The 25431-nt window shown below is 51.6% G+C and overlaps 2 protein-coding genes across 6 annotated transcripts; one reads left to right on the top strand and one right to left on the bottom strand.

Annotated features, from left to right (window-relative positions):
- Positions 1 to 896: 896 nt before the first annotated feature.
- Positions 897 to 21694, bottom strand: masp1 (MBL associated serine protease 1). Of its 5 annotated transcripts, none has more exons than XM_078929826.1 (13): positions 21556 to 21694; positions 18941 to 19163; positions 17804 to 17981; positions 13454 to 13582; positions 12530 to 12726; positions 12314 to 12461; positions 12093 to 12211; positions 11906 to 11984; positions 4868 to 4996; positions 4723 to 4797; positions 1960 to 2207; positions 1651 to 1839; positions 897 to 1568 (listed from the first exon to the last, which is right to left on the bottom strand). In XM_078929826.1, the coding sequence occupies exons 1-13, from the start codon at positions 21558 to 21560 to the stop codon at positions 1128 to 1130; spliced, it is 2160 nt and encodes a 719-aa protein (XP_078785952.1). In that variant the 5' UTR covers positions 21561 to 21694; the 3' UTR covers positions 897 to 1127. The 5 variants fall into 5 exon arrangements, with proteins under 5 accessions (XP_078785952.1, XP_078785950.1, XP_078785949.1 ...); XM_078929824.1 differs by lacking the exon at positions 21556 to 21694 and adding an exon at positions 20678 to 20933; XM_078929823.1 differs by having other exon boundaries at positions 1960 to 2258; positions 11906 to 12211.
- A 330-nt stretch (positions 21695 to 22024) lies between these two features.
- Positions 22025 to 25203, top strand: clrn1 (clarin 1). Its single transcript, XM_078929873.1, has 3 exons — positions 22025 to 22314; positions 22622 to 22801; positions 23110 to 25203. The coding sequence occupies exons 1-3, from the start codon at positions 22062 to 22064 to the stop codon at positions 23373 to 23375; spliced, it is 699 nt and encodes a 232-aa protein (XP_078785999.1). The 5' UTR covers positions 22025 to 22061; the 3' UTR covers positions 23376 to 25203.
- The last annotated feature ends 228 nt before the right edge of the window (positions 25204 to 25431 follow it).

Raw genomic sequence — 25431 nt, 5'->3', positions numbered from 1 at the left:
GAGGATAGTTTTCTTTGCGATACATACAGCGTTGAGAACCATATAAGCCTTGTTAGATTCCATGTTGATGTTATTCAGGTCACCTAATAAGCAAAATTTGGGGCAAGCAGGAATCTTATGATTAAACCAGATTGATAAATCCTCACAAACCTTACGCCAGAATGATTGGACAGGTGGACAGAGCCACAGGGCATGCAAATAGTGGTCTATGTTGTTACCTATGCACTGTGTGCATATAGCAGACTGATTGAGACCCATTTTAAATAACCTCTGTCCGGTGTAGTGAGTTCTGTGGAGAATCTTGTATTGAATAAGTTGCAGATTAGGGCTTTTGGTCGTATTAAAGGCATTCAAACAGATCTGTAGCCAAAATTGATCACTAGAATTCAATGATAGCTCAGACTCCCATTTTGTCATGGGTAAGTAAGCCCCTTTGAAATTCAAAGTACGGGAGCCACACACAGTAAACCTGAAAAAGAACCTTCAATGAAATAAAGATAAGATAAAAAGCCTAAGAGAAATAAAGACCACAAAAATATAAATTCCTTCACCATATACTTCTACAGAGAAATAAACAGCTATTTTTTTCTTAAAAACAATGTTTTCTTATTTTTCTGTAGTCAAAGTTATAAACTGACCAATCAGACGCCTCCTTAAAGCAGGTTGTGCCTCTACCAACACGCTCACTCCTGATTGGCGATGGTAGTTGCCATAGAAACGTGACTCAGACAACCCAATCACTGTCTGGCTCTGGAGTGTTTTTTTTTTTTTTTTTTTGGGGGGGGGGGGGGGGGGGGGGGTCACAGCTACTCAGTCCAGTTCTCTGATACAGTCTGATGCAGTTAGCACCCCCCTGCCTCCCTTCCATGGGGATATCAGCAAACAGCACCAGTCACTGCAGTGTAGAAACATGTTTATTAATGCTTTCAGTGAGCGTGCACGTGCGCGTGTCACAGCAGCTTCACACCAAACCCTTTCCGGTCTGGATCCCGAACACAGGAGGTCCGAAACTTCAAGGAACAAACCGATGAGCGGTCAACCTCCAGGGGGTGGAGTCATTTTTTATTGTGGGAGGACCAGACAGCGGGGGGCACAGAGGTGGCCCCTCATGCACCGTTTCTGTCTCTCTACTGGGGGGGGACACGGAGATGGTTCTGAATCCAGTCCAGGAACGGGCCGACCCGCGTGTACACCCCATACATTCTCTGGGCGCCACATTCATCTGGCCCACCCCAGGACACCAACCCAAACACCCCCCACCTCCCAGTTACCTCGTCCTCAATGACAAACGCCCCCCCACTGTCCCCCAAGCAGGTGTCCCGCCCCCCCTCTGGGAAGCCGGCGCAGAACATGCTGTCGGTGATGTTGTAGCCGACAGAGCGGGAGGCGTAGCTGGCCCGACACTCGTCCTGGGACACCACCGGCAGCTTCACGTACTGAAGGACGTCCGCCAGCACCCCGGGGTCAGACATCAAGTGGGGTGAGGTGGAAGTGGAGGCATTAGGAGTGAAGATGCCCCAACCAGCAACTACACCCAGAGTGTTGGGGGGAGGAAACAGGTGGTGGTCCTAGACCAAAGGAGAGGTCAGAGGTCAGCAGGACCTTTGTTCAGAGGTCCACCTGAGATTGTGGCCAGTAGGTTTTCCCCACCTGTCGGTGAGCCGGGGGCAGACAAACAGGACGGACATTTGAGCTGAACTCTACGCGCCCCCCCAGCCTCAGCAGGGCGATGTCATTGTTGTAGTTGCTGGGCTCAAAGTGCGGGTGGAGCAGGATCCGATTCACGAGGCGGCCGGTGGACAGATGCTTGTCCCTGATCCGGTGGAGACCCAGGAAGACCTGCAGGGAGAACAGCATAGGGGTGAGGGACAGCATCAGTTCTGGAGCTGCCTGGTCTGGTTCTCTATCACAACAGCTGCAGAAGAACAGCACACACACAAAACTTTTTTGATGGCCCACCTTGACATGCTCCGGAGCCACCGGAACCACGCTGGGGTCCCTCCTGTGGGACCGCAGGACGTGGGCGGCTGTGAGGACCCACAAATCGGAGAGCAAGGCTCCAGAACCGAACCAGCGATCATGAGGGACCCGAGACAAGTCCTCCACACTGAGCAGAGCCTGCCAGGGGAAGAGGCCAGATGCAGCGCTCTGACCACCGACAATCCGCTTCACCACAGCTGGGAGGACCCGGGAAGGTTGACCGCAGGCTGGGGGAGAGACAGAGGCAGGTGGACTCCAAAGAACATACCCGAGGTGGTCTGGAAGAGTTTAGGAAGATCTTTGAGAGTGAGAAGAGGAGGAGTAACATAGAAGAGTGCTGCTTCCATGTTAAGAACAGAGATGTTCTACAGCTGAAGAGTCACTGTGACGCTACGGGAACGAGTAGAGGAAGGTAGACTGGGTCAGAGGAACATCTGTGAGGAACAGGACGGATCCCTGCAGAGAACCACAGATGTTTGCTGCCAGGATTCTAAATAGAGAAGAACGTTGGGGAAGTTCAGGACATGGATGAGAGCTGGAACACAGTGGAGAGATGTTCTGCAGGCGTGGCTGAGGAGGTGGAGGTGGGACTGCACCAAGGATCAGCTTTGAGCTCCTGCTTGTTTCCATGGTGATGGCCAGACTGACAGATGAGGTCAGACAGGACTTTCTGTGGATCAGGATGTTTGCAGATGACACTGTGATCTGTAGTGAGAGCAGAGAACAGGTGGAGGAACATCCAGAGAGGTGGAGGTTGTTTCTTGAAAGAGAGGAATGAAGATCAGCTGCAGAGAATCTGTGCGTGAATGAGAGAAACTGAAGAGGAACAGGGAGGTTCCAGGAGCAGAGGAGGAGGAAATGTGTTCAAGCAGGTCAGAACAGGTGGAGGAAGGTCCAGGTGAGAGCAAAGGAAAGGTGCAGCAGACTGAGGAGAGAGCAGCCAGAGACTCTGAGGCAGAGTAGAAGATGCTGAGCTTCTGTTGGGACCAGAATGGATCACTGAATCCATCAGAGGACCAGATCATGGATGTTCTGGAGATCCAAACAGGGAAGCAGGTGGAGACGTTTGAGAGGAGGAACAGTGATGATGATGATGATGATGATGAAAGGATGCTACCAGGAAAGAGGAGGAAGACTAAAGAGGAGGTTCATGGATGGAGGATGCAGAGGAGAATGGTGGATAGAGGTGGATGATTCTCTGGGGCGCCCCTTAACCCTAGTGCTATCTTAAATGACCCCCCCCCCCCCCTTCCATTGAGGTGTTCTCCCTACCATGACAAAGGTGGATAAAGGTGGAAAGATTTCATGTAAACCATGGACACCAATGAAGATCACAAATCATTGAAGAAAAAAGGTTCAGAGCACTGTCTAGTGCAGGGGTCGGGAACCTATGGCTCTTTTGATGGTCACATGTGGCTCGCAGACAAATCTTTAATTATACTTTTTTTTTTTCATTAGACCAGTCCTTCTCGGGCGCGATGCGATGCCAGAGGCGCGCAGTAGTGGCAGTGCTTGGAGAACAAAATCTACACCAGCACTATCAGTTACTATTATCTATTATTTCACAGAGTTTGTACCACCCGGAAACCTGTGAATTGCCGTGCCTAAAACTGCGCTCCCGTCTCTGAGAAAGAGCGCGCAGTTTCGGGGACGGGATGTGTGAGGAAGAAAGCAGGGGGTGGGTGAGGTGTTGTGGGGACAGGCAGCAGGTGAATCGCGCAGGGATAGTAAAAAACCCGCTGCCCGTCACTCACTGCAGCGTGTGAGTGTGTGTTTGGCTCCCCGTCTGCATGTGATCAGTCTTTCTCACATCTACAGAACATTCAGACCTACGATCACGTTTAAAGTCTCAACGCCTGCATGAAGCAGAAACTCACCACGGATCAACCAGACTAGACCATCAGCAAAACTACCACGAGAAATACTCATCATTTATTAGCAACAGCATAACAATGTTATTAAAAAGAATCCACAGACTTATTGTACTTTAAAAGTGTTGAAATTAAATCAAATGCACACATTCATTTGTATATTTAGTTTTAAACAAATCGTCGCGGACTGAGTTTAACTTGGCTGTTGGGCCGCGTTAAAAGTTCTGGAGTTCATTAAAACGCATCAAGCAGAGATCTGATTGGCCCTCAGTTCTGTCGTTCAGCCTGTTGTTAGGTAATTTGGACCAATGGGGTTCAGCTATGGGCCGAATAAGGGAAATGGGAGGGCTGGAGCGGGAGCAGGGGAATATAAATTTGGGAGAAGCGCTCTCGTATCGGCGGGAGAGATTCAGGAGTTGCTGAATTAATTGTAAGGCGTTCGTTGCGGTCTACAGTAACCAGAATAAAGAACCTTAAAAGAGGTTACGTGTGGGAAAGGGACACTACATTATTGTATGGCCCTTTCGAAATTACATTTAAAAATATGTGGCGTTTAGGGCTCTCTTGGCCAAAAAGGTTCCCGACCCCTGGTCTAGTGGGTCTAGATGACCCAACTCCCAACGTTAAAGTGCCTAGGATAGCACAAGGGTTAAGGGAGCGGTCAGAAGACAAAGGAGAGTTCACAATGTTTAGTCTGCAAGAAAACTTCTTTATCGAAGCTTTTTCTCAGTGAGGAAGACTATGACAGCAACTGCTGTGTTCATGGAGCGGCAGGTGTGATCTGTGATGAAGAGCAGATGATTCCTCAGCAGCTCGACACATGTATGTTCAGAGAGCGTGAGAAACAGCCTTCATCGTGGTGGTAACAGACCTGAGTGACAGCTGGGAGGTTCGGTTCCTCCATCCGGATCGGTCCATTTTCCGGTTGGACCGCACCTGAAGGAAACTGAGACACAACCAGGATGAAGACACGATAGCTTTCAGAATGACGGCAGCTGTTGGTGTCAAACTCTTACTGTTGCTCGGCTGCCCGCTGTCCCCCCGGCACACATACGCTATGGTGGCTCCAAATAGCGTGCTGTTGTCATTGCTACCAAATACGACGTCAGCCAGATCGACTCCCTGAGGGCGCCCACAATCGATCCCTGCAACACACAACTGTGAACGATCCACCGGTCTGTGCGAAAGAGGACGTCCAGAACAGGAGAAGATCAGGAACCAAACCCGGAGCAAAAATGAATCAGATAGAAAGAGCAGAACCAGAACCAAACAAAACCAAGTTAGGGTTCATGACTGTGTTTAGGTCTATAAAGTCCAATTCCCTTCCATTCTTGGAGAGGAACCCCCCCCCAAATATAGATCAACAGAGGAAAGAAGGACAGGAGAGGAGCTGCAGAACTGCAGAACATCTCCAGGTTTGAGCAGCGCAGGTGTGAGGGGGGAGACATCAGGTGTGAGGAGGGAGAGAGCAGGTGTGAGGGGGGAGACATCAGGTGTGAGGGCGGAGAAAGCAGGTGTGAGGGGGGAGCCAGCAAGTATGAGGGGGGAGCCAACAGGTGTGAGGAGGGAGCCAGCAGGTGTGAGGGGGGAGACAGCAGGTGTGAGGGGGGAGCCAGCAGGTGTGAGGAGGGAGCCAGCAGGTGTGAAGGGGGAGACAGCAAGTGTGAGGGCGGAGACAACAGGTGTGAGGGGGGAGACAGCAAGTGTGACGCGGGACCCAGCAGTTGTGACGGGGGAGCCAGCAGGTGTGAGGACGGAGCCAGCAGGTGTGAGGGGGGAGACAGCAAGTGTGAGGGCGGAGCCACCAGGTGTGAGGGGGGAGACAGCAAGTGTGAGGGGGGAGACAACAGGTGTGAGGGGGGAGACAGCAAGTGTGACGCGGGAGCCAGCAGTTGTGACGGGGGAGCCAGCAGGTGTGAAGGGGGAGCAAGCAGGTGTGAGGGGGGAGACAGCAAGTGTGAGGGCGGAGCCACCAGGTGTGAGGGGGGAGACAGCAGGTGTGAGGGGGGAGACAGCAGGTGTGAGGGGGGAGCCAGCAGGTGTGAGGAGGGAGCCAGCAGGTGTGAGGGGGGAGACAGCAAGTGTGAGGGCGGAGCCACCAGGTGTGAGGGGGGAGACAGCAAGTGTGAGGGGGGAGACAACAGGTGTGAGGGGGGAGACAGCAGGTGTGAGGGGGGAGACAGCAAGTGTGAGGCGGGAGCCAGCAGTTGTGACGGGGGAGCCAGCAGGTGTGAAGGGGGAGCAAGCAGGTGTAAGGGGGGAGCCAGTAGGTGTGACGGGGGAGCCAATAGGTGTGAGGGGGGAGACAACAGGTGTGAGGGGGGAAACAGCAGGTGTGAGGAGGGAGAGAGCAGGTGTGAGGGGGGAGACAGCAGGTGTGAGGGGGGAGCCAACAGGTGTGAGGGGGGAAACAACAGGTGTGAGGGGGGAGACAGCAGGTGTGAGGGGGGAGACAGCAAGTGTGAGGGCGGAGACAACAGGTGTGAGGGGGGAGACAGCAGGTGTGACGGGGGAGATAACAGTAGGAGGGGGGAGACAACAGGTGTGAGGGGGGAGACAGCAAGTGTGAGGGGGGAGACAACAGGTGTGAGGGGGGAGACAGCAGGTGTGACGGGGGAGAAAACAGGTGTGAGGGGGGAGCCAGCAGGTGTGACGGGGGAGAAAACAGGTGTGAGGGGGGAGCCAGCAGGTGTGAGGGGGGAGCCAACAGGTGTTAGGGGGGAGACAACAGGTCTGAGGGGGGAGACATCAGGTGTGAGGGGGGAGACAGCAAGTGTGAGGGGGGAGCCAACAGGTGTGAGGGGGGAGATAACAGGTGTGAGGGGGGAGACAGCAGGTGTGAGGGGGGAGCCAACAGGTGTGAGGGGGGAGACAACAGGTGTGAGGGGGGAAACAGCAGGTGTGAGGAGGGAGAGAGCAGGTGTGAGGGGGGAGACAGCAGGTGTGAGGGGGGAGCCAACAGGTGTGAGGGGGGAGACAGCAGGTGTGAGGGGGGAGACAGCAAGTGTGAGGGGGGAGACAACAGGTGTGAGGGGGGAGACAGCAGGTGTGAGGGGGGAGACAACAGGTGTGAGGGGGGAGACAGCAGGTGTGAGGGGGGAGCCAACAGGTGTGAGGGGGGGGAAACAGCAAGTGTGAGGGGGGAGACAACAGGTGTGAGGGGGGAGACAACAGGTGTGAGGGGGGAGACAGCAAGTGTGAGGGGGGAGACAACAGGTGTGAGGGGGGAGACAGCAGGTGTGAGGGGGGAAACAGCAGGTGTGAGGAGGGAGAGAGCAGGTGTGAGGGGGGAGCCAGTAGGTGTGACGGGGGAGCCAATAGGTGTGAGGGGGGAGACAACAGGTGTGAGGGGGGAAACAGCAGGTGTGAGGAGGGAGAGAGCAGGTGTGAGGGGGGAGACAGCAGGTGTGAGGGGGGAGCCAACAGGTGTGAGGGGGGAAACAACAGGTGTGAGGGGGGAGACAGCAGGTGTGAGGGGGGAGACAGCAAGTGTGAGGGGGGAGACAACAGGTGTGAGGGGGGAGACAGCAGGTGTGACGGGGGAGATAACAGTAGGAGGGGGGAGACAACAGGTGTGAGGGGGGAGACAGCAAGTGTGAGGGGGGAGACAACAGGTGTGAGGGGGGAGACAGCAGGTGTGACGGGGGAGAAAACAGGTGTGAGGGGGGAGACATCAGGTGTGAGGAGGGAGAGAGCAGGTGTGAGGGGGGAGACATCAGGTGTGAGGAGGGAGAGAGCAGGTGTGAGGGGGGAGACATCAGGTGTGAGGGCGGAGAAAGCAGGTGTGAGGGGGGAGCCAGCAAGTATGAGGGGGGAGCCAACAGGTGTGAGGAGGGAGCCAGCAGGTGTGAGGGGGGAGACAGCAGGTGTGAGGGGGGAGCCAGCAGGTGTGAGGAGGGAGCCAGCAGGTGTGAGGGGGGAGACAGCAAGTGTGAGGGCGGAGACAACAGGTGTGAGGGGGGAGACAGCAAGTGTGACGCGGGAGCCAGCAGTTGTGACGGGGGAGCCAGCAGGTGTGAGGAGGGAGCCAGCAGGTGTGAGGGGGGAGACAGCAAGTGTGAGGGCGGAGCCACCAGGTGTGAGGGGGGAGACAGCAAGTGTGAGGGGGGAGACAACAGGTGTGAGGGGGGAGACAGCAAGTGTGACGCGGGAGCCAGCAGTTGTGACGGGGGAGCCAGCAGGTGTGAAGGGGGAGCAAGCAGGTGTGAGGGGGGAGACAGCAAGTGTGAGGGCGGAGCCACCAGGTGTGAGGGGGGAGACAGCAGGTGTGAGGGGGGAGACAGCAGGTGTGAGGGGGGAGCCAGCAGGTGTGAGGAGGGAGCCAGCAGGTGTGAGGGGGGAGACAGCAAGTGTGAGGGCGGAGCCAGCAGGTGTGAGGAGGGAGCCAGCAGGTGTGAGGGGGGAGACAGCAAGTGTGAGGGCGGAGCCACCAGGTGTGAGGGGGGAGACAGCAAGTGTGAGGGGGGAGACAACAGGTGTGAGGGGGGAGACAGCAGGTGTGAGGGGGGAGACAGCAAGTGTGAGGCGGGAGCCAGCAGTTGTGACGGGGGAGCCAGCAGGTGTGAAGGGGGAGCAAGCAGGTGTAAGGGGGGAGCCAGTAGGTGTGACGGGGGAGCCAATAGGTGTGAGGGGGGAGACAACAGGTGTGAGGGGGGAAACAGCAGGTGTGAGGAGGGAGAGAGCAGGTGTGAGGGGGGAGACAGCAGGTGTGAGGGGGGAGCCAACAGGTGTGAGGGGGGAAACAACAGGTGTGAGGGGGGAGACAGCAGGTGTGAAGGGGGAGACAGCAAGTGTGAGGGCGGAGACAACAGGTGTGAGGGGGGAGACAGCAGGTGTGACGGGGGAGATAACAGTAGGAGGGGGGAGACAACAGGTGTGAGGGGGGAGACAGCAAGTGTGAGGGGGGAGACAACAGGTGTGAGGGGGGAGACAGCAGGTGTGACGGGGGAGAAAACAGGTGTGAGGGGGGAGCCAGCAGGTGTGACGGGGGAGAAAACAGGTGTGAGGGGGGAGCCAGCAGGTGTGAGGGGGGAGCCAACAGGTGTGAGGGGGGAGACAACAGGTCTGAGGGGGGAGACATCAGGTGTGAGGGGGGAGACAGCAAGTGTGAGGGGGGAGCCAACAGGTGTGAGGGGGGAGACAGCAGGTGTGAGGGGGGAGATAACAGGTGTGAGGGGGGAGACAGCAGGTGTGAGGGGGGAGCCAACAGGTGTGAGGGGGGAGACAACAGGTGTGAGGGGGGAAACAGCAGGTGTGAGGAGGGAGAGAGCAGGTGTGAGGGGGGAGACAGCAGGTGTGAGGGGGGAGCCAACAGGTGTGAGGGGGGAGACAGCAGGTGTGAGGGGGGAGACAGCAGGTGTGAGGGGGGAGACAGCAAGTGTGAGGGGGGAGACAACAGGTGTGAGGGGGGAGACAGCAGGTGTGAGGGGGGAGACAACAGGTGTGAGGGGGGAGACAGCAGGTGTGAGGGGGGAGCCAACAGGTGTGAGGGGGGAGACAACAGGTGTGAGGGGGGGGAAACAGCAAGTGTGAGGGGGGAGACAACAGGTGTGAGGGGGGAGACAACAGGTGTGAGGGGGGAGACAGCAAGTGTGAGGGGGGAGACAACAGGTGTGAGGGGGGAGACAGCAGGTGTGAGGGGGGAAACAGCAGGTGTGAGGAGGGAGAGAGCAGGTGTGAGGGGGGAGCCAGTAGGTGTGACGGGGGAGCCAATAGGTGTGAGGGGGGAGACAACAGGTGTGAGGGGGGAAACAGCAGGTGTGAGGAGGGAGAGAGCAGGTGTGAGGGGGGAGACAGCAGGTGTGAGGGGGGAGCCAACAGGTGTGAGGGGGGAAACAACAGGTGTGAGGGGGGAGACAGCAGGTGTGAGGGGGGAGACAGCAAGTGTGAGGGGGGAGACAACAGGTGTGAGGGGGGAGACAGCAAGTGTGACGGGGGAGATAACAGTAGGAGGGGGGAGACAACAGGTGTGAGGGGGGAGACAGCAAGTGTGAGGGGGGAGACAACAGGTGTGAGGGGGGAGACAGCAGGTGTGACGGGGGAGAAAACAGGTGTGAGGGGGGAGCCAGCAGGTGTGACGGGGGAGAAAACAGGTGTGAGGGGGGAGCCAGCAGGTGTGAGGGGGGAGCCAACAGGTGTGAAGGGGGAGACAACAGGTCTGAGGGGGGAGACATCAGGTGTGAGGGGGGAGACAACAGGTGTGAGGGGGGAGACAGCAAGTGTGAGGGGGGAGCCAACAGGTGTGAGGGGGGAGACAGCAGGTGTGAGGGGGGAGATAACAGGTGTGAGGGGGGAGACAGCAGGTGTGAGGGGGGAGCCAACAGGTGTGAGGGGGGAGAAAACAGGTGTGAGGGGGGAAACATCAGGTGTGAGGAGGGAGAGAGCAGGTGTGAGGGGGGAGACAGCAGGTGTGAGGGGGGAGCCAACAGGTGTGAGGGGGGAGACAGCAGGTGTGAGGGGGGAGACAGCAGGTGTGAGGGGGGAGACAGCAAGTGTGAGGGGGGAGACAACAGGTGTGAGGGGGGAGACAGCAGGTGTGAGGGGGGAGACAACAGGTGTGAGGGGGGAGACAGCAGGTGTGAGGGGGGAGCCAACAGGTGTGAGGGGGGAGACAACAGGTGTGAGGGGGGGGAAACAGCAAGTGTGAGGGGGGAGACAACAGGTGTGAGGGGGGAGACAACAGGTGTGAGGGGGGAGACAGCAAGTGTGAGGGGGGAGACAACAGGTGTGAGGGGGGAGACAGCAGGTGTGAGGGGGGAGCCAACAGGTGTGAGGGGGGAGACAACAGGTGTGAGGGGGGAAACAGCAGGTGTGAGGAGGGAGAGAGCAGGTGTGAGGGGGGAGACATCAGGTGTGAGGGGGGAGACAACAGGTGTGAGGGGGGAGACAGCAGGTGTGAGGGGGGAGATAACAGGTGTGAGGGGGGAGACAACAGGTGTGAGGGGGGAGACAGCAGGTGTGACGGGGGAGAAAACAGGTGTGAGGGGGGAGCCAGCAGGTGTGAGGGGGGAGCCAGCAGGTGTGAGGGGGGAGCCAACAGGTGTGAGGGGGGGGAAACAGCAGGTGTGAGGGGGGAGAGAGCAGGTGTGAGGGGGGAGACATCAGGTGTGAGGGGGGAGGCAACAGGTGTGAGGGGGGAGACAGCAAGTGTGAGGGGGGAGACAACAGGTGTGAGGGGGGAGACAGCAGGTGTGAGGGGGGAGCCAGCAGGTGTGAGGCGGGAGCCAGCAGGTGTGAGGGGGGAGACAGCAGGTGTGAGGGCGGAGCCACCAGGTGTGACGGGGGAGGCAACAGGTGTGAGGGGGGAGCCAGCAGGTGTGACGGGGGAGCCAGCAGGTGTGAGGGGGGAGAGAGCAGGTGTTAGGGGGGAGACATCAGGTGTGAGGGGGGAGACAACAGGTGTGAGGGGGGAGACAGCAAGTGTGAGGGGGGAGACAGCAGGTGTGACGGGGGAGAAAACAGGTGTGAGGGGGGAGCCAGCAGGTGTGAGGGGGGAGCCAGCAGGTGTGAGGGGGAGCCAACAGGTGTGAGGGGGGAGACAACAGGTGTGAGGGGGGGGAAACAGCAGGTGTGAGGGGGGAGAGAGCAGGTGTGAGGGGGGAGACATCAGGTGTGAGGGGGGAGGCAACAGGTGTGAGGGGGGAGACAGCAAGTTTGAGGGGGGAGACAACAGGTGTGAGGGGGGAGACAGCAGGTGTGAGGGGGGAGCCAGCAGGTGTGAGGGGGGAGACAGCAGGTGTGAGGGGGGAGCCAGCAGGTGTGAGGCGGGAGCCAGCAGGTGTGAGGGGGGAGACAGTAGGTGTGAGGGTGGAGCTAGCAGGTGTGACAGGGGAGACAGCAGGTGTGAGGGGGGAGACAGCAGGTGTGAGGGTGGAGCCAGCAGGTGTGACGGGGGAGAACGCAGGTGTGAGGGGGGAGCCAGCAGGTATGAGGGGGGAGACAGCAGGTGTGAGGGGGGAGCCAGCAGGTGTGAGGGGGGAGGCAGCAGGTGTGAGGGTGGAAAGAGCAGGTGTGAGGGTGGAGAACCCAGGTTGGCGGTCAGGTGGAGGTCGTACTGTGACAGCGAGGAGTTGTGCCGCTCCATGAGCCGTTTGCTCCACAGTCGACCTGGTAATGATTCAGAACAGCACCGTCCTGCAGGATACCCACGAAAACCGCCACTGAGGTCTGACCGCGCTGACATGACTCACATGTGGGTCTCACCTGTGCAGGTATGTTCCACAGGAACCAAGAGCAGCTCACCTTCATCAGGCAGTAGCCAGAAACACAGGTAAACAGGATGTGGTCTTTAAAAAAATATTCTGATTGGACTGGCTCCAGCACTCCATGGGGCGGAGTCTCAGGTACGGGACACTGAGTACCTGTGATTAGCAAAATAAAAGCATGTTTGGAGTCTTGTGTAAAACAGCTGAGAGGACATCTGCAGGACACTCACCTGTACCTGTGTGTCGTCTAGGGCTCACCTGTGGTGGAGTAGTTAAGCCTCCAGCCGAAGTTTTCTCCCGAGTCGTCGCTGTGAAATCTCAAAGTTAGGACGTTGGTGTCGGTCTGGACAAGTCCTGGTGACTGACCCCCGCAGAACGGACCGTACTCCTTACTTCCTGCTTCCACCTGACACACACACCTGACCGGTCAGTGTGTGCGTGCTTCCTGAGTGCGTTGGTGTGGAGGCTCCTCACCTTTATGTAGTCGTAGGGGCAGATGATCTCAGGGTGGTCCTCCACATCGAACTGGGGATCAAAGTGGAGGCGGAGCTTGAAGCCCTCTTCCACCTCAATGCGGTACGAGCAGTTGGAGTTCTTTGGGTACGAGCCGGGAAAATCCACGCTGCTCAGAACGCCGGAGCGTTCCCTGAACACAACACCTCTGCACTCCACTGTGTGTACACACACACACACACACACACGTGAAGGTATGTGCATGTCTCTGAGCCTATCTACCCCCCCTCTTAAACTCTGAGTGAACTTAAGGGTAGACCTTTCTAGAACCACAGACGGTTTGTTAAGTTTGGCCTTAGTTCACCCCCCCCCCCCCCCCCCCAACATGCTCCGAATGTAAACAGTGAGCAGCAGCTTCAGTCACTCTATAAACATGGAACCCCCCTGTCTGAACTGGACAGTGGGGGGCAGGTGCCTGCAGAAAGGAAAGAAATATTTTCTCACAGGGCAGGACTGAGATGCAGAGCTTCTAATGTCTGAATGAAGCTTTAGCTACGACTCGTGAATTTAACCAAACAACCAGCACAGGACATGAGGAAGGGACACAATCAGGGAAGATTACACAGTCACACCTGTAGGGGAACACAAGGGCAGGAAGAAACACGCCTGAAACGAGACGACAGTTGGTGTTTCAAAATAAAACAGGAAGTGCGACATGAGACAACACAGATAAACACACAACCACACACACAAGATAAAAATGACGAGACATGACATCTACGGGTTGACTGAGCCTCTCCGTCCAGCGGTTCCGTCCAGCGGCTCCGCCCATTTCTACCGCAAGGTCCGCTGGGACTGAGGCTTTGGTGCAGAAACTTTTGCACATTTTCCAGACAGACGCCTGGGTTTACTTAGAAAGAGGCCCAAACCGTAGCACATGCTCACCTGTGCAGGTGTGATTGTCAAAGTGCAGCCGGTAACCATAGCGACACGAGCAGTAATACCCCCCAATGTAGTTATGGCAGAAATGGTCACAGGGGAGTTCGCCCGTGTCGTCGCTACACTCGTCCACATCTGCAGAGAGAGAGAAGACTCCTTCCTGTTTCCTGTTGTGTGTGTGTGTCTATATCTTTGTGTGTGTGTGGTTGTGTGTCTATATCTTTGTGTGTGTGTGGTTGTTTGTCTATATCTTTGTGTGTGTGTCTATATCTTTGTGTGTGTGTGGTTGTGTGTCTATATCTTTGTGGTTGTGTGGTTGTGTGTCTACATCTATGTGTGTGTGTGGTTGTGTGTCTATATCTTTGTGTGTGTGTGCCAATATCTTTGTGTGTGTGTGTGTGTGTGTGTGTGGTTGTGTGTCTATATCTTTGTGTGTGTGTGGTTGTGTATCTATATCTTTGTGTGTGTGTGGTTGTGTGTCTATATCTTTGTATGTGTGTGGTTGTGTGTCCATATCTTTGTGTGTGTGTCTATATCTTTGTGTGTGTGTGGTTGTGTGTCTATATCTTTGTGTGTGTGGTTGTGCATCTATATCTTTGTAAGTGTGTGTGGTTGTGTGTCTATACCTTTGTGTGTGTGGTTGTGTGTCCATATCTTTGTGGTTGTGTGTCTATATCTTTGTGTGTGGTTGTGTGTCTATATCTTTGTGTGTATGTGGTTGTGTGTCTACATCTTTGTGCTTGTGTGGTTGTGCATCTATATCTATGTGTGTGTGTGGTTGTGTGTCTATATCTTTGTGGTTGTGTGTCTATATCTTTGTGTGTGGTTGTATGTCTATATCTTTGTGTGTGGTTGTGCGTCTATATCTTTGTGTGTGGTTGTGTGTCTATATCTTTGTGCTTGTGTGGTTGTGCGTCTATATCTATGTGTGTGTGTGGTTGTGCGTCTATATCTTTGTGTGTGGTTGTGTGTCTATATCTTTGTGTGTGTGTGTGGTTGTGTGTCTATATCTTTGTGTGTGTGTGTGTGTGGTTGTGTGTCTATATCTGTGTGTGTGTGTGTGGTTGTGTGTCTATATCTTTGTGTGTAATTGTGTGTCTATATCTTTGTGTGTGTGTGTGGTTGTGTGTCTATATCTGTTTGTGTGTGTGTGTGGTTGTGCGTCTATGTGTGTGTGTGTGTGTGTGTGTGGTTGTGTGTCTATATCTGTGTGTGTGAGTGTGGTTGTGTGTCTATATCTTTGTGTGTGTGTGTGGTTGTGTGTCTATATCTATGTGTGTGTGTGGTTGTGTGTCTATATCTTTGTGTGTGTGTGTCTATATCTTTGTGTGTGTGTTTGGTTGTGTGTCTATATCTTTGTGTGTGTGTGTGTCTATATCTTTGTGTGTGTGGTTGTGTGTCTATATCTTTGTGGTTGTGTGTCTATATCTTTGTGTGTGGTTGTGTGTCTATATCTTTGTGTGTATGTGGTTGTGTGTCTATATCTTTGTGCTTGTGTGCTTGTGCGTCTATATCTGTGTGTGTGTGGTTGTGTGTCTATATCTTTGTGGTTGTGTGTCTATATCTTTGTGGTTGTGTGTCTATATCTTTGTGTGTGGTTGTGTGTCTATATCTTTGTGTGTGTGTGGTTGTGCGTCTATATCTATGTGTGTGTGTGGTTGTGTGTCTATATCTTTGTGTGTGTGTGTGGTTGTGTGTCTATATCTTTGTGTGTGTGTGTGTGTGGTTGTGTGTCTATATCTGTGTGTGTGTGTGTGGTTGTGTGTCTATATCTTTGTGTGTAATTGTGTGTCTATATCTTTGTGTGTGTGTGTGGTTGTGTGTCTATATCTGTTTGTGTGTGTGTGTGGTTGTGCGTCTATATCTGTGTGTGTGTGTGTGTGTGTGTGGTTGTGTGTCTATATCTGTGTGTGTGAGTGTGGTTGTGTGTCTATATCTTTGTGTGTGTGTGGTTGTGTGTCTACATCTTTGTGTGTGTGTGTGGTTGTGCGTCTATATCTGTGTGTGTGTGGTTGTGTGTCTATATATTTGTGTGGTTGTGCGTCTATATCTTTGTGGTTGTGTGTCTATATCTTTGTGTGTGGTTGTGTGTCTATATCTTTGTGTGTGTGTGGTTGTGTGTCTACATCTTTGTGTGTGTGTGTGGTTGTGTGTTTATATCTATGTGTGGTTGTGCGTCTATATCTTTGTGTGTGTGGTTGTGCGTCTATATCTTTGTGTGTGTGTGTGGTTGTGTGTCTATATCTGTGTGTGTGTGTGTGGTTGTGTGTCTATATCCTTGTGTGTGTGTGTGGTTGTGCGTCTATATCTGTGTGTGTGTGGTTGTGTGTTTATATCTATGTGTGGTTGTGCGTCTATATCTTTGTGTGTGTGGTTGTGTGTCTATATCTTTGTGTGTGTGTGGTTGTGCGTCTATATTTTTGTGTGTGTGTGTGGTTGTGTGTCTATATCTTTGTGTGTGGTTGTGTGTCTATGTCTTTGTGTGTGTGGTTGTGTGTCTATATCTGTGTGTGTGTGTGTCTATATCTTTGTGTGTGTGTGTGGTTGTGCGTGTATATCTTTGTGTGTGTGGTTGCGCGTCTATATCTTTGTGTGTGTGTGGTTGTGCGTCTATATCTTTGTGTGTGTGGTTGTGCGTCTATATCTTTGTGTGTGTGGTTGTGCGTCTATATCTTTGTGTGTGTGTGGTTGTGCGTCTATATCTTTGTGTGTGTGTGGTTGTGCATCTATATCTTTGTGTGTGTGGTTGTGCGTCTATATCTTTGTGTGTGTGGTTGTATGTCTATATCTTTGTGTGTGTGTGGTTGTGCATCTATATCTTTGTGTGTGTGGTTGTGCGTCTATATCTTTGTGTGTGTGTGGTTGTGCGTCTATATCTTTGTGTGTGTGTGGTTGTGCGTCTATATCTTTGTGTGTGTGTGTGGTTGTGCGTCTATATCTGTGTGTGTGTGGTTGTGTGTCTATATCTGTGTGTGTGTGTGTGGTTGTGTGTCTATATCCTTGTGTGTGTGTGTGGTTGTGCGTCTATATCTGTGTGTGTGTGGTTGTGTGTTTATATCTATGTGTGGTTGTGCGTCTATATCTTTGTGTGTGTGGTTGTGCGTCTATATCTTTGTGTGTGTGTGGTTGTGCGTCTATATTTGTGTGTGTGTGTGTGGTTGTGTGTCTATATCTTTGTGTGTGGTTGTGTGTCTATGTCTTTGTGTGTGTGGTTGTGTGTCTATATCTGTGTGTGTGTGTGTCTATATCTTTGTGTGTGTGTGTGGTTGTGCGTCTATATCTTTGTGTGTGTGGTTGTGCGTCTATATCTTTGTGTGTGTGGTTGTGCGTCTATATCTTTGTGTGTGTGGTAGTGCGTCTATATCTTTGTGTGTGTGTGTGGTTGTGCGTCTATATCTGTGTGTGTGTGTGTGGTTGTGTGTCTATATCCTTGTGTGTGTGTGTGGTTGTGCGTCTATATCTGTGTGTGTGTGGTTGTGTGTTTATATCTATGTGTGGTTGTGCGTCTATATCTTTGTGTGTGTGGTTGTGCGTCTATATCTTTGTGTGTGTGTGGTTGTGCGTCTATATTTTTGTGTGTGTGTGTGGTTGTGTGTCTATATCTTTGTGTGTGGTTGTGTGTCTATGTCTTTGTGTGTGTGGTTGTGTGTCTATATCTGTGTGTGTGTGTGGTTGTGTGTCTATATCTTTGTGTGTGTGTGTGGTTGTGCGTCTATATCTTTGTGTGTGTGGTTGCGCGTCTATATCTTTGTGTGTGTGTGGTTGTGCGTCTATATCTTTGTGTGTGTGGTTGTGCGTCTATATCTTTGTGTGTGTGGTTGTGCGTCTATATCTTTGTGTGTGTGTGGTTGTGCGTCTATATCTTTGTGTGTGTGTGGTTGTGCATCTATATCTTTGTGTGTGTGGTTGTGCGTCTATATCTTTGTGTGTGTGGTTGTGCGTCTATATCTTTGTGTGTGTGTGGTTGTGCATCTATATCTTTGTGTGTGTGGTTGTGCGTCTATATCTTTGTGTGTGTGTGGTTGTGCGTCTATATCTTTGTGTGTGTGGTTGTGCGTCTATATCTTTGTGTGTGTGGTTGTGCGTCTATATCTTTGTGTGTGTGGTTGTGCGTCTATATCTTTGTGTGTGTGTGTGGTTGTGCGTCTATATCTTTGTGTGTGTGGTTGTGCGTCTATATCTTTGTGTGTGTGGTTGTGCGTCTATATCTTTGTGTGTGTGTGTGGTTGTGCGTCTATATCTTTGTGTGTGTGGTTGTGCGTCTATATCTTTGTGTGTGTGGTTGTGCGTCTATATCTTTGTGTGTGTGGTTGTGCGTCTATATCTTTGTGTGTGTGTGTGGTTGTGCGTCCATACCCGTGGCGCTGTAGTGGGCCCTGAAGCCCGTGTACGGCCCTTCGTTGGAGAAGTCTGACACGAACAGAACACTTAGCGTGTTCTTGGGGGAGGTGAGGACCCGGTGGGCTGGAACCGCCTCAGTGTCCGTCTTCTCCGTCCCACAGAACAGCGCCAGCACCCCCCCCTCTGCCTCCACCTACAGGGGGAAGAGAAACTGTTCAGAGGTGTTTGGGTTTTTTTTGACGTCCTGGATCAGGGGGGTCCAATCATTTTCACTGGGGGCCACATCAGCATAGTGTCTGTCTTCAAAGGGCCAGATGTAACTTATACATGTAACTAAATGTAATGAAAAATGAATGTAACTACTCCTTAATGTTAAATAACTGATTATTTATTTATTATAACTTTTTAAAGTGACAATTCCAGCTGCATAGAAAACATCTGTTTGTTACTTTAGCATAAATCTTTTTACATTTTGTCATAACTCCATTAATGAAGGATCAAACTGTCCAAGTGAATAAGGAAACATAACATAAACTGAGCTAGAAAGAACATGTATGACACGAGTAACATTTTACCAAAAGAGCCTTGATGGTTTGAATAATTACAACTGCAGAAACACATAAAGAAAATGTCATCAACTAAAAGAAACGTTTTCTTAAGAAATTAAAAACTTTTATGCTCTCTGGGCCACATTTGGCCCCCGGCCCTTGAGTTTGACACGTGTGTTCTAGACTCTTGGATCAGGACCATTCCGGGCCTTTAGGGAGTTCTGAGAAAACTCTGAGCACTTATCCAACAGTAAATGCACATCCTGACCCGGTCCCAGAGCGAGGAGCAGAACTGTTTACATTTAGCTTCTCTTATCAGAGGGGGGGGTCACTGACCTGTGGGTCCCTCTGTAAACCCCCCCCCCCCCCCCCCCCCAACAGTCTCAGCTGAAAGCTCTGCAGAGAAGTTCAGTAGGACATGCATAGGGAAGCTCCGCCCACCAGAATCAGCTCAACAATAACATATTTAAAGTCATAAGCCCCCCCACATCCTTGTGGTTTGGTCCAATCGGGACTGTTAACTGGTTCAGAAGAACCAGTCTGGTTCTGGTGTTTGGGTTGAGTCTCTTTGCTTCTCTTGTGAGTTCTGTTTGGTTCTGCTCACCTTTACGTAGTCGTACTCGCACAGGTAAGACGGCTCCAGGTTGAAGTGGCTGAAGGACAGTTGGATCCTAAAACCCAAAGGAACTCTGACGTTCCAGCGCCGCTCCACCAGGTGGGGGTACGGTTCCGGGAAGTTTGGTGACTCTAGGCTGCCGTACATTTGTGAGACGGACAGCAGACTGGAGGCGAATCCCAGCGCCAAGAGCGATGAGAAGAAGAGGAACCTGAGAGAACAGGTTAAGGAGAGAGTTCTACCACACTTCACTCACGGTTGCTAGGCGACAGGACATTTGCCGATGTAGCGGCTGGAATTATCTAAAGGCTAGACTTGTCCAAATTCATAGCTGTTGACATCCGGCCTACCGGCTCGCCGGAGGACCCGGCTAACGTCACCCGGGAAGGCCTTGGCCATTGAAGGAAGCAGGCCTGGAATTTGGACACGCCCCCAGTCTCCTTTATTAGCGGGCAGAACGTACACAGATGCTCCCTCTAGACCAGTGTTTCTCAGCCTTTTTTGAGCCACGGCACACTTCAACCTTGACAAAAATCCCGGGGCACACCAGCATCCAAAAAGTAAAAAAAAGGAGAAACTCATAGTCTGTATTGATGGACAGTCCCTTCTTGATCTCACGAGCATTTTAGTGATAAATGTGGCAGAAAAAGCTGGAAACTGCTGCTGTTTTTCTAAAAGATGGAATAAAAGTGAAGATAGAAAATTTAAAAACCGGTTGATGTGTTCGTTGTGGTTTAAGACGTAAAAGGAAGACTCATTGCGTGCTGAGACACTGTCACTTTAACCCAATGCATCATGGGAGATGTAGTGATGTCAGACAGACTCTCTTCTCTGAGCTTCATTGTTTTGTTCTCTTGTTCCACGGTCTGACACCGGATTCTGTGGAAAGCTACACCGCTAAAGACGAGCTTTAGCTGGTATTTCTGCTGGAACTGAGAGACTTTATGAGCAGAATCAGAACAAGGAAGTGAAGACTTTAACCACTTCTGATTGGTCAGACTGATGACATGTGATTAAGCCTCCAAGAATGATTGGTGGAGACAGTTAAAGGGGCGGGACTTTTCTGAAAACAGCTGAAGCTATGGCTAAATTGCGGTACCGTCATTCTTATCAAAATGTCGTTGATAGAATCAAATAAACACAAAGAAAAAAGTATTTCATGATCTTTCATATTCCTAACTACTCAGTGTTTTTTCATGAACAAAGAGCTGATATCCTGGAGATGGGAAATGTTTTTAGGTCAGGGAATGAGGGCAATTTCCCATGACACACTAGTGTGCCGCGGCACACTGGATTAAAAACACTGATCTAGAGAGCGCTCCCTAGCAGAAGAATCAACATAAATGATTAAAAATGAAGTTTTCTTCAGCCAGAGACATAATCGAGGGGAAAAGAGCTGGTTTGGCTTCCGAGCCTCAATAGCAGTTGCCATGTTAGATAAATGTGGTGATTTGATTGGGTGGAATCTAGACCAATCAGCAGCTGTTTGATGGCAGCTATGCTAAACTGAAACTTATGAACGCAAAATCAAAGACAGTGAGATGAGACACAACACAACCCTTCCTCTCTCCTCCATTCTTGATCATTATTCATCATTTAGTTCTCCATGCCTCTGTTTGCTGCAGTGATTCATGTATTGTCCCTCTTTTCCTCTCCCCTCCTGGGGAGTGGGAGTGCTTCCAGACTCCAGTTGTTTCATCCGTGCTCCAGTTCCTGACCGTTTACCTCGTCTCTGCTCCTGCTCCTACACCTGGCTGTGGTTCCTGTCTCCGGCTCGACTGTCCCCCCGACTGTCCCCCCAACCACGGCTGGATGAAGCTCGTCTGCTGGACTTTTATATATGTAGTTGTAGATTTAGATAAGTTCATTCTTCTCTAAGAGTTCTGGTAAATCGCCTGTCCGTCCTGGGGGAGGATCCCTCCTTCATGTGGGCACCCCTGAGGTTTCTTTGTTTTTTCCTGGAATCTGTTTTTTTAGGAGTTATTCCTCACAGAGAAGGGGGGCTAAGGGCAGAGATGCAAAATAAATATTTATTGAAAGCAAATATTTAATATTTTTATTTGCTACAAATATTAATTGTTTTTATTTGTCACACATATTTAATATTTTTATTTGCTACAAATATTTCATTTTTTTTCTACAATTATTTTATATTTTTGCTGCAACTTTAGTTTGTAATGTGGTGGCATAACAAACGTTTTCAGGCTGTTTTCCATTGAAGTGGTTCAGATCCACCTGGTCTTCGGATGCACCTCCTGGTGGTCACGTGTTGAACTACATCCAATTCATTCCCTTTCCAAGCAGCTTCAACCCGGAAATCCTCATCTTTTCCACTCATGCAGTGGGAGCGTTTTGTCCTCCGTCCCCGCCTCAGCGTCCAGCCTGTGCACCAGGTGTTCTTTGCCCGTTTTTCTGAACAAACGCAGTCCATGGCGCGCGCGGCGCTCAGGCTCCTTCAAATTGGGACACGCACAGACCACGTGACCCAGAAAGTTTCTCTGCGCTTCAAATTAAAAACTTTAAATAGAATGAAAGTGACATGAACTGCAGTAATCGGATTACTCCAAACAAAGTTTGCAGGGCAAGCGCGCGTGCGATCTTACCTCATGATGATGTTAAAGACGAAGATGAGTCTTCTGTTCCACGTTCACGTCAAATCCAAAGGCGTGACGTGAACGTGGCGCAGGCGCAAAGCTTCGCTCATGTGCAGAGTAATCAGATTACCTCAGATAATCACGTGTCAGTTAGGATGCTGATAGGAAACAATATTCTGGTTTTTGCCGCCACTTTGCGTGAAAGTTTGCTTTTTGTGTCGTTCCCGCGGTTTCTTTAGCCTTAAACGACCCAGTTCGAGTCTCGAACAAGCTCGGTCATACTGGGCCGATTTGGACGGTACCAGAACAACTCCGTGTTTGGGCTTTACAGAGCCAGAGTTCCAGCGCGCGTGACACGATAGCCCTCTGCCGGTGGCGGTAACTGGAGCCTCGTCGCCATGGAGACGCAGCGGGTCAGATGATTGCCTCCCCCTCCACCGGGCACCCCCTGTTGCCATGGAGACGCAGCGGCTCAGTTGACCCCCCCCCCCCCCCCCCCCCGCGCGCCTGTCGCCATGCCGCGCCGGCAGAAGCAGCTGCTCTTCTCCGTGTCCGGTGTGCTCGCGTTCTCCTGCGCGCTCATGGCCGCCGTGGTCACCGGCCTGCCGCGGTGGCTGCGCGGGACCGTGTTGTGCCGCACCGGGGCCGAGCTGGTCAACGCTACTGGACCGGAACTGGAGCAGTTCTTGGGGGAGCTGAGCTATGGGCTGTTCCACGGACAGATGGTGAAGCAGTGCGGCCTGGGGGGCCGACCGTCCCGGTTCTCCTGTGAGTGTTTCTGATCAGGTTCTGAGCCAGTCTGGACTGCAGGTTCGGACGGGGATTCTGCAGAAGCGTCAACAGAACCAGCAGCCTGTCGTCCAGCTCTCCTCTAGTCTCAGGTTCTAGTTCTCACGGGGTTCTTCTAAACCTGCCTCAGGACTGCAGGAACCAGAAGTGGGTTCTGTTCTGAACTCTTTGCGGTGCCGCAGACTGGGTCAGCTGGTTCCAGTGAGAGCCGCCATGACCAAGGGCCTTTCTGCCTGGGGGGGACATCATGTCAGAACACCTGATCTGAGTTCTTCTGTGTTCCCAGTCTTTCCGGACCTGCTGGGGGCGGTTCCTGCCGGTCTCCACGTGGCCGTGATCTTCTTCTGCGGGGTGGTGGTCCTCTTCTCCTCGGTGGCCTCCGGATTCTTCTTCTTCAACGCTTTCGGCAGACCCTATGAGATGCTGCAGGGGCCCGCGGGTCTCTACCTGTGGACCTTCATCTGCTGTGAGGAAAATTCGGCCCCCCCCCCCCCCCCCCCCCCCCCCCGTTCTCCTTCACTCAGAACCCCCCCTCCCGCAGGCGTCACCTGAGCTGCAGGTGTCCGTGTCTGTAGGTGTGAGTGAAGTGAAGACAAAGTAGAAACAGGAAACATCATTGATGGATGTGTGAGACGCAGGCGGTCCAGAAACCGAGGTGGGGGGGCTATTCGTGAGGGGTTAGGAGGAGCCGGATCAGAGGGGGGGGGGGGGGCTGCGCACAGAGGGAGCCGAGTCTCAGGTGTGGTTCTGAAGTGTTTGCTTCTGTCCCCCCAGGTGTGAGCAGCTTTCTGGTGCTGGTGCTTTTCTCCTGTGAGGTGAAGCTTCACCGTCTTTCTGAGCAAATCTCCAACTTCAAGGAGGACAACTTTGTGTTCCAGACCTTCAGGGAGGACTACGGCTGCTGCTTCTGGCTCTTCTTCCTGGTCTTCCTCCTCCATGGACTCAATGTTCTGCTGATCCGCCTGGTGGCGGTCCAGTTCCCCTTCCAGCAGAACAAAGACCTCACCCTCAGCGGGGGGGCGTCTGACCTCATGTACTGATGATCACAACCCCAGACACCAGTTCTGTGGTTTTGATCTATGACTGTAGAACCTCCAGACCCTGAGGAACCCCAAGAACAAAAGCAGATCTTTGACTCGTCTGGGGAGGGGTTGGAGGGGTTTTCTGTTGTTTTTAATTTGAAGGTCTAAAATACCTGATGCCCAGCCCCCGCCCCACTACTGAGGTCTCCCTGAGGTGGAAAAGTCTTGATTGTTTTGGAAAAACATTTGTTGAAAATCCTGGAAAACGCTTCTTTCGGTTCTCTCCTGTGGTCCAACTGCTCAGAACGCAGGTAAAAGTCTGGTACCATCAGGATTTTCAGGGTTCTATTAAACCTTTTCTATGTTGACCTCTATCCTTCATATGTTTTTATAGAGGAACTTGGACCCAATCCGAACTAAGTGGTACCATCGTGCTAGCTTCTAGTTTCTGTTAGTTTTTGGAAACATGATTTTAACCCTTGTGCTATCTTAGATGATCCCCCCCCCCCCCCTTCCATTGACGTGTTCTCCCTACCATGACAAAAGTGGATAAAGGTGGAAAGATTTCATGGAATCCATGGACACCAGTGAAGATCACAAATCATTGAAGAAAAAAGGTTCAGAGCCCTGTCTAGTGGGTCTAGATCAGTGTGCCGCGGCACACTAGTGTGCCGTGGGAGATGGTCAAGTGTGCCGTGGGAAATTGCCCTCATTAACTGATCAAAAACATTTCCCATCTCCAGGATTCAGCTCTGTGTTCATCCAAACAGGCCCTGATAAAACACTGAGGAGTTAGGAATATAAAAGATCGTAAAATACTTTTTCTTTGCGTTTATATTATTTTATTAAAGACATTTTAATTAGAATGGCGCGATTCAGCTGCACCTTCGGCTGTATTTTGGAAAAGTCCCGTCCCTTTAACTGTCTCCACCAATCATTCTTGAAGGCTTAATCACATGTCATCAGTCTGACCAATCAGAAGTGGTTAAAGTCTTCACTTCCTTGTCCCGATTTAGCTCATAAAGTCTCTCAGTTCTAACAAATATACCAGCTAAAGCTCGTCTTTAGCGGTGTAGCTTTCCACAGAATCCGGTGTCAGACCGTGGAACAAGTGAACAAAACAATGAAGCTCCGAAAAGCGATCTTCGACCGTTTTATGCACTACATCTCCCATGATGCATTGGGTTGTGAGAGTGACAGCACACAAGGAGATCTGTTGTTAAACGTCTTGAAACCAACAAACACACATCAAACTGTTTTTAAATCTTCTAACTTAACTTTTATTGCATCTTTTAGAAAAAAACAGCTGCAGTTTCCAGCTTTTTCTGACACAATTATCTCAAAAATGCATGTGAGATTGTGGAGGAGCTGTAGATCAATACAGACTATGAGTTTCTCCTTTTTTTTTTTTTTTTTTTTTTTGGATGCTGGTGTGCCGCGGGATTTTTTTTAAGGTTAAAGTGTGCCGTGGCTCAGAAAAGGTTGAAAAACGCTGGTCTATATGACCCCACTCCCAACGGTAAAGTGCCTAGGATAGAACAAGGATTATTGTAATTAAAGTATGATGCTGAACTCTAACCACTTTAGAATTTTTAGTAGCGAGTAAATAAAGTTTAATTATTCTTTATAATCTCCAACTTTGGTTGTTGTTACACCTTTGTTTGTAGAGATGAGCTAAAACCATACTGCAGCAATGCATTGTGGGTATAGTTGCTGATGCAAGGGACTCTTGTGTAACGCTGTGCTGCTTTAGTTTGACTGGCTTCTCTGAATGCATTTTGTTTAGTGTTTGGAGGGAAACCCTTCAGTTCAATAAACGGACCACGTTGGTGCCGGTTCAAATGAAGTTCTGTTGGTTTGTCATAATAAAACCAGATGGTGGTTAAAAAGGTCCAACCATGAAGACAACATTCAGATTCTGTGAAAACTATGGAGTCGGTTTTGGAGGTTCTCATACTTGGGTTCAGGTTAGTTCAATTCAGTTTATTTCTGTAACCCAATATTACAATATGAACTTCATACCAGTAATAGTGTAGTAAACATGAAATCATTAGAATCATAAAGTCATAGGATT

The sequence above is a fragment of the Oryzias latipes genome, chromosome 13 (genome assembly GCF_053564925.1).
Source record: "Oryzias latipes strain Hd-rR chromosome 13, Olatipes_Hd-rR_3.1".
Taxonomy (NCBI): domain Eukaryota; kingdom Metazoa; phylum Chordata; class Actinopteri; order Beloniformes; family Adrianichthyidae; genus Oryzias; species Oryzias latipes.
Note: the sequence above shows the minus strand (reverse complement) of the source record. Positions and strands in the feature narration are given on the sequence as shown.